At 38.5% G+C, this 13,103-nt stretch overlaps 1 protein-coding gene across 7 annotated transcripts in view; it reads left to right on the top strand.

Moving 5' to 3' along the window:
• EPS15L1 (epidermal growth factor receptor pathway substrate 15 like 1) overlaps nucleotides 1–13,103 on the top strand; it is a 120,042-nt gene that overhangs the window by 67,704 nt on the left and 39,235 nt on the right. For all 7 annotated transcript variants that reach the window (XM_072601279.1, XM_072601278.1, XM_072601280.1 and 4 more), the window contains 2 exons: nucleotides 4,740–4,800; nucleotides 5,924–6,006. In XM_072601279.1, coding sequence (XP_072457380.1) covers nucleotides 4,740–4,800; nucleotides 5,924–6,006 — 144 coding nt within the window. The remainder of the gene's footprint in view (nucleotides 1–4,739; nucleotides 4,801–5,923; nucleotides 6,007–13,103) is intronic.

The following is a 13,103-nucleotide window of genomic DNA, read 5'->3' as shown; positions in this document are numbered from 1 at the left end:
ATGCAGGATTAATGATAATGGGCCCAACAATATACAGCAATGTCAGGGTGGCAGTTGGGCTGTGACATATTAATGACACTCTGAAACAGAATAAGATTATATTGGATATATGCCTAGAATACTTTTCATGATCTTAGATAAACCCTTCACTGTTACTTTCATTCTCATTGTGGAATAGGAATCATTGATTTCATCTGTTTTTACAAGTTAGAGAATTTTTCAGGAAATGTTTTAATATGGTTAATATGAGGAGTACAGTGCCCTGTGTATAATAGGTGCTTAATACATGTGTTGAAGTTGTTAATAATATTGGTCTCTTTTATGTAGCTCTTAATATTTTACACAAGCTTTCACACATGTGGAGTATCTAGATATTTCAAATAGTTGTTAGTGTTACAGAGGAGGGAAGTGCACATCAGAGAGGTTAATAATATTATTTGCCTTCTGTTAGATAATTACTAAGGGGCCAAATTGGGATTTAAACCCAGGTCTCCTTATGCTCCTGTAAGTTCACTTTCTCCACTGTATCATGTTTCTTCTCTTATATCCCTTCCCTCCTTAAGAACTTAAAATAGTTCTCACTTGCGTCTTGTGACAAAAATCTAGATTCTTCAGCCTGGCATCCAAAATCTGATTCCCAACACTCTTGCCTCTCCCTTATCCTCTCTCTACAGTCTTGCTTAGTTATCCATCCTTATTTCTTATTGCTCAGTACATTAGCCAGGTTAGTATCCTCATTGTCCCCTAAAACATGCTATACTGATACCCACTTCTGAGTCTTCAAATCCTCCTACTTCTTTCATGAAACTGTCTAGATAACTTTCACCAATGTTGCTATGGTTACAGTGCCATTTAGTGTCTGTGTCATCATTTTGTATACTTAATTAGTTTTAGCATTTTATTCTAGATTCAACAAAATTTACATATAGAATGATAAACATTCTATTTTTCTAAGTATATACAAGGTGTGTTAGAGAGTGGAATATTCCAAAGGCATGGAATTATTAATATTAACAAAGATGATTCAGATAACATCATCAGCTGTTGACTTACCTGAGTGCTCTCCTGTCTGTGCAAAATCTTTAGGAGAGTTGTCCATGTATGAATTGAGGTTATCTTTGACATGAGGGTATTAATAGGAAACAAATGGAATTTCACAAGTGTTATGCAACCATGGACCATATCTTTACTACTTGAAAATTGGCTGAAAGATGTTAAGAATATGAGATCCCAGTAGGTCTATTATTTATTTATTATGAAAAGCATTTGATACTGTAGACCAAAATGCTATCTTCCAGTCTTCTAACAAGGTGTTCTCTATCCATAAGTTAGAATCATTCAAGGTTCCTTGGAAGAAATAACCCTATTTGATGACCCTTTGATAATAAATGCAGAAAATGCAGAAAGCAGGGAGATATACAACTGCCAAAAGTATTTGTTCTGTGATGGAAGAAATCTACTAGAGAGTCTAGTTCTTAGGAAGGTATGGTCTTCCAGATGTTTCTGTTTGTAGATGTTCTGGAAGAGAACTGTAGTCACTCAAAGGAGTCTGATCTCTCTGTTCACTGGCAGATGAATGTCTCTTACCCAAATTTCAGTGTGCATAGAGAGCTCTCCAACAGTATGTGTATCTGAGATGGACAATGAGTTGAGTCCAGAATTGAGTAGGAAGAGGAGAGCAGGTTGGATTGCTTTTGAAAAATTGCAGGGGTCCTTTGCTAACCTCATGCTTCTCATAAAAGCAAAGTTCACCCTTTTCAATACTAATATTCTGTAGGTTCTGCTAGATAGCAAGAAGACACAAAATGTAACTGCCTCTGACAAATGAAGTTTCCTATTTAGGGCAATAAAGAGGGGCAAGGTGGGTGTAAGCAGGCTGCAGTACACAGCAGATGAGGAGATCTGAAGCACATAAGTCAGAGACAGCAGCATGGGTTAGTGATATCATAAGAAGAAAAGGTGGGCTGGTCATAGGGAAAGAATATTAGGTAGTGGATGAGACAGGCAGAATATTCTACTGGTATCCCTACAGTGTGACAGGAAAGCAAGGAAAGCCTCCTAGACCCAGGGAGCGGGTCTTGGTGCTGGCTTTTTGGAGGACATGTGCAAGAGTAAGACAGGAATGGCAGGCATGGATAGGTTGTGATGTGTGTTGTCAGGAAGTTCTGAAGTGGAGAGATTTGAGTAGTTTGAGTAGTTGAATGTCTTTGAGGATTATTTCTTTCCATTCATTATTTGATTAAGAAACTCTCCCCACACTCATAATTATGGACCTGACCTAGTACTCTCCTGATTTTTGGTGGTATGGCCTAACATTCAAGTCATGTATTCACTTTAAGCTTGTTGGGATATATGTAAGCTAGTGGACTAACCCTCATTCCTTCAATTAGATATTTTATATTTTCTTCTGTCTTTTCATTTTTAAAATTCTGTTTGATTGATTCTTGATGTCTCACATCGTCATTAGCTTCTACTGGCCTGATTCTAATTTTTATCAAATTGTTTTCTTCAGTTAACTTTTGCATCTCCTTTTCCCTCTGTCCAATTGTTCCTTTTTAGGAGTTATTTTCTCCAGTTAGATTTTGTACTTCCTTTTCCATTTTTCCAATTTTCCTTTTAAATTCTGTGATCTCTTTTTTCATATTTTTAAAATCATTGCTCAGTTTTTCTTTTATTTCTCTAATTTGGCTTTTAAAATCCTTCCTGAGCTCTTCTAAGAATGCTCTTTATGCTTCAGACCAGTTCATATTCCCTTCTGAAGTTTCAGATGGAGTACAGTCTCAGTGTTGACCTCTTTGGTATTTGTGTTTTGGTCCTTGTGCCCATAGAAAGATTCTGTGGTCTTTTCTTTTCTGCTTTGCTTCTTACTTATGATGATCCCCCTTTCCCTGGCTTTTAAAGTAGATCTCTGTGTCTGGGGTGCAGGGCGGGGCTTTGTCCTACAGTTCTTGTGCCCAAAACTTAAGGTTTTATGTGTTGTGGCATTTGGTTCTTTTAGCTAGAAGCTAAAATGCTTCAGCTTACTTGGTGCTGAGCTGGCTGGTGTTGGAAAGCAGAATCTAGGTGAAGGCTTTTTGAGTTTCCTGGAGTTAGCTGCGTTAAGTGTGAGGGAGGGTGGTCTGGCCACAGGAAGTCTCCTGTGCTGAGCTAGAACATAGGCAAGCTCAGTGGTTGGTGATCCCATCTGTGTTAGTGTCTTCCTGATTTCCCTGAGGTGCTGAGACATGCCTGGGGTCCTGATGTTGGTGATTACGGGCTTCACCCCTCTGGGGCTCAGGATCTTCTTCCGGTTTGCTGAGGTGGGGCTGTCTGGGACAGTTCTGGTCCTGCATTGGTCCCCTTCAGTCACAGCAAAAGGGACCCTCCTTAGTGATTTTCCTAGCCTCACAGGCTAAGAGACTGTTTATCCCTTCTGCTGCTCCCACTATTCCAGTATTTTTCCCTGGGGAGATATTATCTGGGCTCTTCAAGGTCAACAAGGGGAGGGAGATAGCAATTACTGATCACTCCGCCATCTTGGCTCCTGGAACCAGAAATCCCCTCATTTCTGCCAAACTGTTCTCAGGGATTTCCTTAGGAAATTTATATTCTTAGATTCATTTGTTTCTAAGCTTTTTTCTTTTTTTTAAAATCTAATCTGCTCTGCTGATGTTTTATTGATTTATTTCTGCAAGGGAATTGCGGTGAAGTGACTTGCCCAGGGTCACACAGCTAGAAAATGTCAAGTGTCTTAAGGCTGGTTTTGAGCTCAGGTCCTCCTGACTCCACAGTTGATGCTCTCTCCACCATGCCACCTACCTGCCCCCACTGATTATTTAGAAAAGTTTTTTTAATCAGTACCAAATAGATTTCATTGTTACTTCGTTGTATAATTTGAGGTTTAGTTCTGCTAATGTCCTCTCATATATTTTACATAGGCTTCACCTCTTGCCAAATGGTGCTGCTCTATATTTGCTGTTTTTTCTTGTCCCTGTGACTTTATTTTTGTCATTCCCCTCACACCTGGGAATGTCTTCCATCTATTTCTTTGCCTGCTGAATTCCTGTATGCTTTTTTATCAGCCAGCTTAAATGCCATCTCCTACATTAAGCCTTCTCTGAGCCCCTTTTGGTAATGGCACTCACATAACACATGATTTCTGCAAATTTCTGATGTCCTTATCCTATACTTCAGGGTGTCTCAAAAACATTTTGGGATATCCTGTATATTATTTTCTAGTTATTTATATTTCCTTCCGTCAACAGGCATTTATTAAGCATCTTCTATGTTCTAGGCCTTGTGCCTTGCTCTGGAGATATGAAGAAAGGCCAAAAAAAGGTCTCTGCTTTAAGGAGTACAAATTCTAACGAAGGAGACAGCATTCAAACAACTACGTGCAATAAAGATTTAGATAGAAGGACAACACCAGCATTAAGAGGGATCCAAAAAGAATTTTTGCAAAAGGTGAAATTTTAGCTAGGAAATTCCAGACATAGGGGACAGTCAGTAAAAATGCTCAAAATTGGGATTTGTAGGTTTTGTCTTTTATCCTTTTATAGTAGACTTTATGTTCCATGAGGACATTGGTAATATCTTGTCTAATCTTTGTATCTTGATGTGTTTTGTATGGAGTAGACACTTAATAAATGTTCAGTAGATAAGTGTGTTTTATGACTTTTGCATAATTATCAAATTGAAGTCTTTAGTCTATGCATATAGAATCACTAATTGCATTTCATTTTTCCTTTTGCATCACTTAGCCTGACCCCTTTGAAGTCAGTGATCCTTTTTCATCCTCCAGTATCTCTTCAAAAGGAACAGGTAAGAGGGAAGCCTCCTTTCTTTCCTATTCCTTTAAAAAAATATAAGTGACTTATAATTCTAACCAGTGTATTCATACGCATGAATTGGAGAGTTTTTTAAAAAGTATTTCTTTTATTTTCTTATGTCAGTAGCATGCTGTTTATCAGTGTTTTGTGTCTGTAAAATTCATAAAAGTTGAGAGCGACTCTACCCAATTTCTCTTAGGATCCTGCTAGAGAATTAGTTTAATGTTAGTATCATCTATCTGATTATACCTGTCAATAAGAAGCAATAGCTTTGATAAAGAAAATATACTATTGGGAATATGATTTAAGTGATAAGATTTTTTTTCTCACGTTTTAGGTACCCACCAATTGTTGGGCCAACCAGGCTTCTTCTCTTAGCTCAGTTCCATTTCATCAGGAAGTTCAGTGCTTGATTGAATGAGAAGTTTGCCTTGTTATTGGTGAAGGGCTTGGATTGGTATAGCCTTATAGTGTGAAAACTGCAGAATATAATTAGATTATCAGGTGCTGAGAATGAAAAGGATTTTGTAAAAACTCTTCTTTATTTTGAGAACTTTAGTTGCCCAGCAGCTAGGCCAGGTCTATTTATAAAGAGAGATAGCATGTGTGGGAACATCACTGTGGTATATTATTCATGACCAGTCATGACCAAGCAAAGAGGCCCAAAAGACATTAAACAACTTCTAGGCCAAATGTTATGGATAAAAGTTTACCCTTGAAGTGTTACCTCTCTCTTTTAGCCTTTTCTCTCCAATATGGTTTGTATTTTTCATCATGATCAGTTAAGTTTTTGCAGAAAATGTACATAATTTCTTTTGATTAAATACAGTTATGGCTGGTGTGAAATGCAGATGTTTTGTCAGAGTTGTGTAGAATCTTGTGGTATAACTGAAAGCCATGTTCAGGGAGTGACTGGTGGATTAGATGAAGTAGGAATTTTCAGAGGCTGTTATTGAGGAATTGCTTTCTGATTTGCTAGAAGGAACACATAAATATATCTAGCTTCTAATTATCTTTTCTTGTGGGCTATTTAGGGTGGAAAGCTTGTGATTTTCAGTTTTTCTTAGAAGAAATGTTACAGCTATACAAAACTGTTTTCTTGATACAATTTACAGATCCCTTTGGAACCTTAGACCCCTTTGGAAGTGGTGCCTTCAGTAGTAGTGAGGGCTTTGCGGACTTCAGCCAGATGTCAAAGGTAAACTCAGCTCAATGGAGCCTCCTCTCTTCTCCAAAATGATTGTGTTCTTTCATTGATTTTATGGTATGGGATACAGTTACGTAATTTTTAATTATGCATTTCTCTAAAAGTCAAAATCTTGTCAATAATCTGTCAAATTTTGAGAGGAACTGGACTAGACAGGGCCACTGGAAGTTATCTAATCCATGTTTTTTTCTTCTAACTAAAATTATAATGCAACCGAACCTCCCCAGATGGAAAGGTTCCTTTAGCTTTTTATTCACAGATGAGGTAGTTGTTGGTTTTGGTGACACAGTTTGCAAAGGCCATGGGAATGCTGGTACTACTAGTCAGTAAGCTCTGCCATAGCAGACTGGTTAATTCCTGTCTTTGAGCATTAACTTTTTCTTCTGTAAAGTAGAAATATTAATACTTGTGAGGAAATTCCTTTGTTACCTGCAAAATAGTCAATAATATTGAGTTGTTATTGTTACTACAAATGAACTTGAATGTATTCCACAGCCACCCTTATTGACCCCTCCTAGCCTCTGTAAGTTGTTCTACACTAACATACATTTGTTTGGTATAGGCAGCGTACAAAGCCATGTGCTTTGGTGTGGGAAAAGCCTTAAGTACCATTCATGGTGTTCACAGAGTTGTTTTTTAGAGCATGATTGCCTTTTTATAATTAAAGAGAAGTTCTGAAGAATTAAGCTTCATATATTCAGTTTCTATCAGGATCTGTTTGAATAAATTATTCTTTAGTTCTACACAAATCCCAAATTCAGTGATAAAGTTTGTAAATACTGATCTATGATGCATAAGACAGTTAACATGGACTGACAATTGTCATGGTAATCATTTATTTTGTTTTTAACCCTGCTTCATTGTGCAGAAGCCCATGTGAAATGTTTGTTCCTATACTAAATCATGGTAGATATTGGAACAAAAATCTTGTGGCTAACAGCAAATGTGTAATTTTGGCCTGTTATTTCCAAGAAATCTGGTGCGAAGTCATTCTTGATGAAGAAAAATCAAATTGTCTTTTAAACAGATTGGCAGAGAGATAGAGAAACAGAAGGATATACCTTAGGTCTTTTTCAAATATGAAGAAAGAAAAATCTTTTATCCTAAAATTGAAATTGTTCTATGACTCCAAGTTTAGAAAAATCCAAGAGACAGACAAAGAAATGACATTTTTTTCCCTTTAAACTTTGATGTCTTTGGTTGTCTTTTCCTAGAGCAGATACCCATTTATAAAAGCAGGTTGCAATTGGGAACATGAATAGCCCAGATTTCCTGATTTGAGCAAGGAATAGAGGGTGTTCTGAGATCCTTTCTAGCTCTGTCTTTGATTCTGGAATGTGTATGTTCTGAGCAGGGGGAGAGCAAACTAGAAATTTGTTCTCAGCAGCTTTAAAATTTTTATTGATGTTATGTTTTTAACCTCTTTATCTCATCCCCTGTGAAGAATCCTCCTTCAAAAGAACTCTCCTCTCTAATATAGAAGTACAGTTAAGCAAAACATTTGCGTGCATTGGCCATGCCTGATATGTAGTCAGCTTCTAACATGAAAAGGGGTTACTATTGCAGAGACAATCAGTTTCAATTTAAATCAGAAAATTCTTTGTGAGTAAATGATAACTTTTTCCTTGCAGGGTTTGAATTTAAGAACTTCCGCCACTTGGTGGCAGCAATTTCAAAAGAAGCAGGCTTTTTAAAAAATGTTATTTTCAAAGTGCAATAGCTCTTAATGGAGTTCCCCACTGTGCCTGTAGAAGTCACATCATAGGGATTTAGAGCTGAAAGAAACCTTACTAAGCATCTAGTCTGACCTTTTTGTTTTACAACAAGATGAGGAAATTGGGACCCAAAGAGGTTAAGTGACTTGTCCGTGGGTACAGTTAGAAAGTGGCACAACTGAAGTTATTTTTTTGAGGGAAAAGTCCTGTTATTTCAAAAGTTCAAGTATACAGTGTTATAGAAGGAATTCTTTTACAGAATTGGAAGTCAGACTTAGGTAACCACTAAGATTCCTTCCAATTCTCTTGATTTCCATTCTGATATTCTTTTCACTATACTTAACTGTTTTAGATATAAGAAATGGGTTTTAAAAAGTGACCTATTTTCATTTTTTGAAGTTCTGACTTTAGTCCCTTTTCAGACCTTGTATTTCTCTCTGTGTGTTTGTTTTTCACAATAGTAATTAGAGAACAAATATGCGTCTGTGATTTTTAGAAAAAGTCACACTTCCTGTTCAAACGTGGGATTGTGTTCAACTTGGAAAAGTTGGACAGTTGAGTGGAAAATTTAATTTCCAACATGATGATGTTTTGTTTCCAGTATTCTGTTAACTCCTAATTGCATGATAGTCAAAGTTTCACCTTTCATGTTGTAGCCATGTGCTTTTGCTCCTCATTTTCTTTATTCATTTCCTTTACTTATTAAACACCTGCTATGTGCAGTCCTGGGCATGCAAAGATGAAAACAGAAAAACAGAATCTAGAGGCTGAAAGAGACTTCAAAACCATCTAGTCAAACCCTTCACTGAAGAAGAATTCCTTCTGAAGGAATCCCCAGCAAGAGGGTATTTAGCTTGAGTATCTCCAGTGAGGCAGGACCCGTTACCTTCAAGGAAGCCCATAGCACTTTTAAATAGCTATAATTTAGCAAATTTTTCTTCACATTAAGCCTAAATTTGCCTTTTTGCTTCCAGTTTAGCTCAATGGGGCCAAGCAGAATAAGTCTGCTCCCTCTTCCATAGGATACCCCATCAGATATTTGAAGGCAGTTGAATCTCTTCTAGTTCCTAAACATTTCCTCAGTCCTCCTATTGCGTGATTACAAAGTCCCTTCTAGATGTTGGTCAGTTTATTGTTGTCCTTCTTAAATGTGCTGTCCCAAACTGAAAATGGTCCTGCAAATGGGATCAGAGCAGAGCTGAGTGACCTGGTACCATCCTCCCCAGTCTTCCTGTTGTTGCTATTAGCACAGCTTTCTTGAGCCAAGCTGAGCAAGTCTAATTGCTCTTCCTCTTAGTAGCCCTTAAGATGCTTGAAGGCACTCATCATGTTTTCTCTAAGTCTTCTCTTTTTCAGGCTAAACATCCCAAGTATCTTCAGTACATACCATCGTGGTGCCCCCTTCTCTCTTAAAATGTGGTAACGTTTACTCCAGGTGTGATCTGATGGGGGCAGACGATAATGGCACTGTGGCCTCCCCTGTTCTAAATGTCATTCTTCTCAAAGTGTAGCCTTCTCAGATATTCGCATTTTTGCCTTCCATGTCATACTGCTGATTCATATCCAGTCAATCAGCAGTCAACAAGCATTTATTAGATGCTACCTATTAAAGTATAGATGTTGTTACTGTCATCATCATTAGTGTTATTGTAGTTACTACTACTTGAAGAGGAAAACTGGGAATAGTATGACATGTGACCTAGATCCTGGGAGAGTATTTTTCAAAGAGTTCAGAGGAAGAATAGTTAGGATCTTCGAGACTAAAATTCTATTGAGGAAATCAGCCCAGGAGAGATGGGAAGTTATAAAGACACAAAGAAAAACAATTCTGATGAGGAGGGAAAAAAAGTATTGCAGAGAGATTGATGTGAGTACCCAGAGAATTTACCAATCCACTTTAGATTTTAAATCAGATGAACAAAAGATAGAAACAAAGCAGGTGCTCTAGGAAGATTACAAAAGTGGGGCCCATGGGGAGTGGCCAGCAGTGCTGAAGCCCAGAGGGGGTTGGGGTTGGTAGAGAAAGCAAAGAAGCACACAAAGGGTTTTAAAATTTATGTTAGGGGGATAAAGGGAGGATCAAAGAAGGGGTAGGACTTTGCTCATTACAGATGGGGTTAAGTCAGCTGAGGACAGAAAGGGAGCTGAGCTGAGCTGGTCCTTTTTTCCTTGTTTTCTCTGCCAAGAAGAATGATGGTAGACTGGAAAGGGCAGAATAAAAATGGCCAATAGGGAGCTGATGGCCAAGATAAATAAGTATATAATAGAAGTACTCAATCAAGATCTGTTAAGCACTCATTTTGTGATGATTGTTATGCTAAGCCCTGGGAAGGCACAGAAAAAAGTTATGCAATCACTGAGCTTACAGTCTACTGGGGAAGACAATATGGACATGTTTAAGTTTTTACACAGCATACACAGCAGCTTGGAAAGTGAATATACTGATAGCTTAGGTGTGGAGTGCAGAGAGCTCAGGGAAGGTTTCATGTAGAACAGAGGTATCAAACCTCTGTGATGTGCTGCCTCAGCATTCTCAAATGGCCACAAACCAGATGAAAATAGTATTGGGAAATATTTAACAAAATAAATAAAAATAGAGTACAATGTAGATAATGCTAATAACGTGGTTTCCTAAGTCAATTTGTATGGTTTAATGGCTCCTGTTTCTATTTCAGTTTGACACCCCTAATGTAGAAGGGTGGGCTCTTGAGCTGTGGTAGCCCTGGGACATTCTGCCCTTTTAGATATCGCTTCTCTTTTATTCTCTACTGATTCTCAACCAAGTCAAGTCAATACAACAGATACCTATTAAACATCTATCTAGTCTATGCAAGACACTGCGTTAAGTGCTGGGGATACGGAGAAATGCAGAAACGTACTTCTAGCCCTCAAAGTTCCAGTCTAATGATGGAGACAATGTGCAAACAACTACATACAACTAAGATATATATATATATATATATATATATATATATATATATATATAGGATCCATTGGAGATAATCAAGAGGTAGAAAGCATTGAGATTATGAGGACTGGGAAAGTCTTGCAGAAGATGGAATTTTAGCTGTGAACGAATCTAGAGAGGCAGGAGGTACAGTTGAAGAGGGAAAGCATTTCAGGCACAAAGGACAGCCTGTAAAATCACTTGGATTGGGGAGATGGAGTATTGTATACAAAGAGGCCAGTGTCATTGCAGAGGACTTGGAGGGTACTTAAGTCAGTCAGTAATAAGTGTCTGTGTGCCAGGGACTGTGTTAAGCACTATGGGATACAAAGAAAGGCAAAAGACAGTCTCTGCTAAAAGGTAGGAAGGAGCTAGTTTATGAAGAACTTTAAAAGTCCTGCGGAAGATTTTATATTGAACCTGGAAGAGCCACTGGAGTTTATTGATTGGAGGGTTCAGATGGGATCAGATCTGTGATTTAGGGAGATCCAGCTGACAGCTGAGTGGAGGAAGACATTTGAAGCAGCTGCAGTAATCAAGGTGTGAGGTAAAGAGGGCCTGCACCAGGCTCGTGGTCGTGTCAGAAGAGAGAAGGGGGCAAATACAGGAGGTACAGTGAAGATAGAAATTTGATTGTCTATGGGGATGAGAGAAAGTAAGGAGATTGACACCTCAGTCATGAGTCTGAGTAACTGGGAGGGTGATAATGCCCTCAGTGGTAATAGGGAAATTAGGAAGAGGGAAGGATTTGGAGGAAAAGATTAGTGCAGTTTAGGACATGTTGAGTTTAAACTATCTCTGGGACATGCAGTGAGAGATGTCTAATAGGCAATTGAAGAAGTTAGTCTGGAGACCTAGAGATAGGTTAGGGATGGATACTAGATCTGAGAATCATCTACATAGAGATGATAATTGGAATCACAATCATGGGATCTGATGAGATCATTGATTGAAATAGTACAGAGGGAGAAAGGATCTAGGACAGAGTTTTGAAAGACACCTGTGGTTAGTGAGAGTGATGTGGGTGAAGATCCACCAGAGAAGACAGAAGAGTGGTCAGATAGAGAAAGAGAAGAACCATAAGGAAGCAGTGTCAAGAAAATGTAGAGAATGATGAGTGAATGAAAGCACCATTTATTAAGCACTTATTTTGTGCAAAGCACTATGCTAAGTGGTGGGGGTGTAAATAGAAAAATAAGACAACCTCTTTTGTCAAGCAGCTCACATTCTAATGGTAGAGACTACATATGGAAAATTCCTATGATCTTTAGGGTATGGTGGCAAAGCACATGTTAATGCCTCTTCAGTTTCATCTTGCTGATAAAATGATACTAGTTTCTGATGCCGGGAACTTTCGTGACAGTTTTCTTTTTTGGATCTTCAGGAACTGTGGCTGAGAACGTACCTGTTGGAGCAGTTCCCAGGCTGGTTCTCTTAAGGGGTTGTTTCCCTCCACCTGAGAGCACTGGGCTGTGGAAGCAGCTACTCCCAAGGCTATTGGGTTCAGGGTCTGGGCTGTCTCCATCAGGATCTGAGGGGGGAAGATGGTGGTCAAGGTGGTGGTGGTGGTGATGGTGCTCTGACTTGCTTGAGACAAATGCTGCTTACACTCTCTCAGGTTGCCCCGTTGCTTCAGGTAGGCTAGCTTGCCATCCTTGTGTGTATGTGGCATTTAGTAGGAATGCCTGGCCCCTTCTCCACTGGAGTTTCTTCCCCAGATAATACCTGTGAGAGCTGGGCGGGAATTAGACATGTGGTTTGGGATAGAAGTGTCATATTTGAAACCCAGCTGATTAAATATAATTGGGAAATATTTAACTGTGTGTGTGTGTGTGTGTACACATGTACATATACACACATTATTATGTAATATTCATTTGTGTTATCTAAATCAATATGCAGCTGCAGGGATAGCAGTTTCTATCTGAATTTGATACCTCTAGTTTGGGAGATGCTGCCATTCCTAAGGCTACTCTGCGTATCTGATTGTTGGTGGCAGTTGTTGCTGGTGGTGTTGAGGAGGGTAGGCCCTCACTCCCTCAATATTGATGGTGGGATCTAGGCTAGAAGCAGGTCTGGCTGTTCTCAAGAGGAGAGTATTGGTGAGTAGAGGATGATCAGCAGTGTTAGAGTGAACCTATTGATGAAAATGTGTTGATTGTTTGGTTAATATCATTAAAAAATAATGCTGTGAATATTTTTAAATATATGGAATCTTTGTGTCTTTGGTCATTAGACATTTTTAATATAATTCTAAATTACTTTATAGAATGATTGGATCAATTCAAAACTCCCTTAACAGTTAATATGACCCTATACACTGTTTCTATTTTTTTTCATCTTTGCCAATATGCTGGTTGTGACTTGAAACTTCGGAGTGATTTCAGTTTCTTCTTACTTCTCTTATTAGTGATTTAGAGTAGGGC

The sequence above is a fragment of the Notamacropus eugenii genome, chromosome 4, assembly GCF_028372415.1.
Source record: "Notamacropus eugenii isolate mMacEug1 chromosome 4, mMacEug1.pri_v2, whole genome shotgun sequence".
NCBI classification, from domain to species: domain Eukaryota; kingdom Metazoa; phylum Chordata; class Mammalia; order Diprotodontia; family Macropodidae; genus Notamacropus; species Notamacropus eugenii.
The sequence above is the reverse complement of the archived record's forward strand: the minus strand, read 5'-3'. Positions and strand labels throughout refer to the sequence as shown.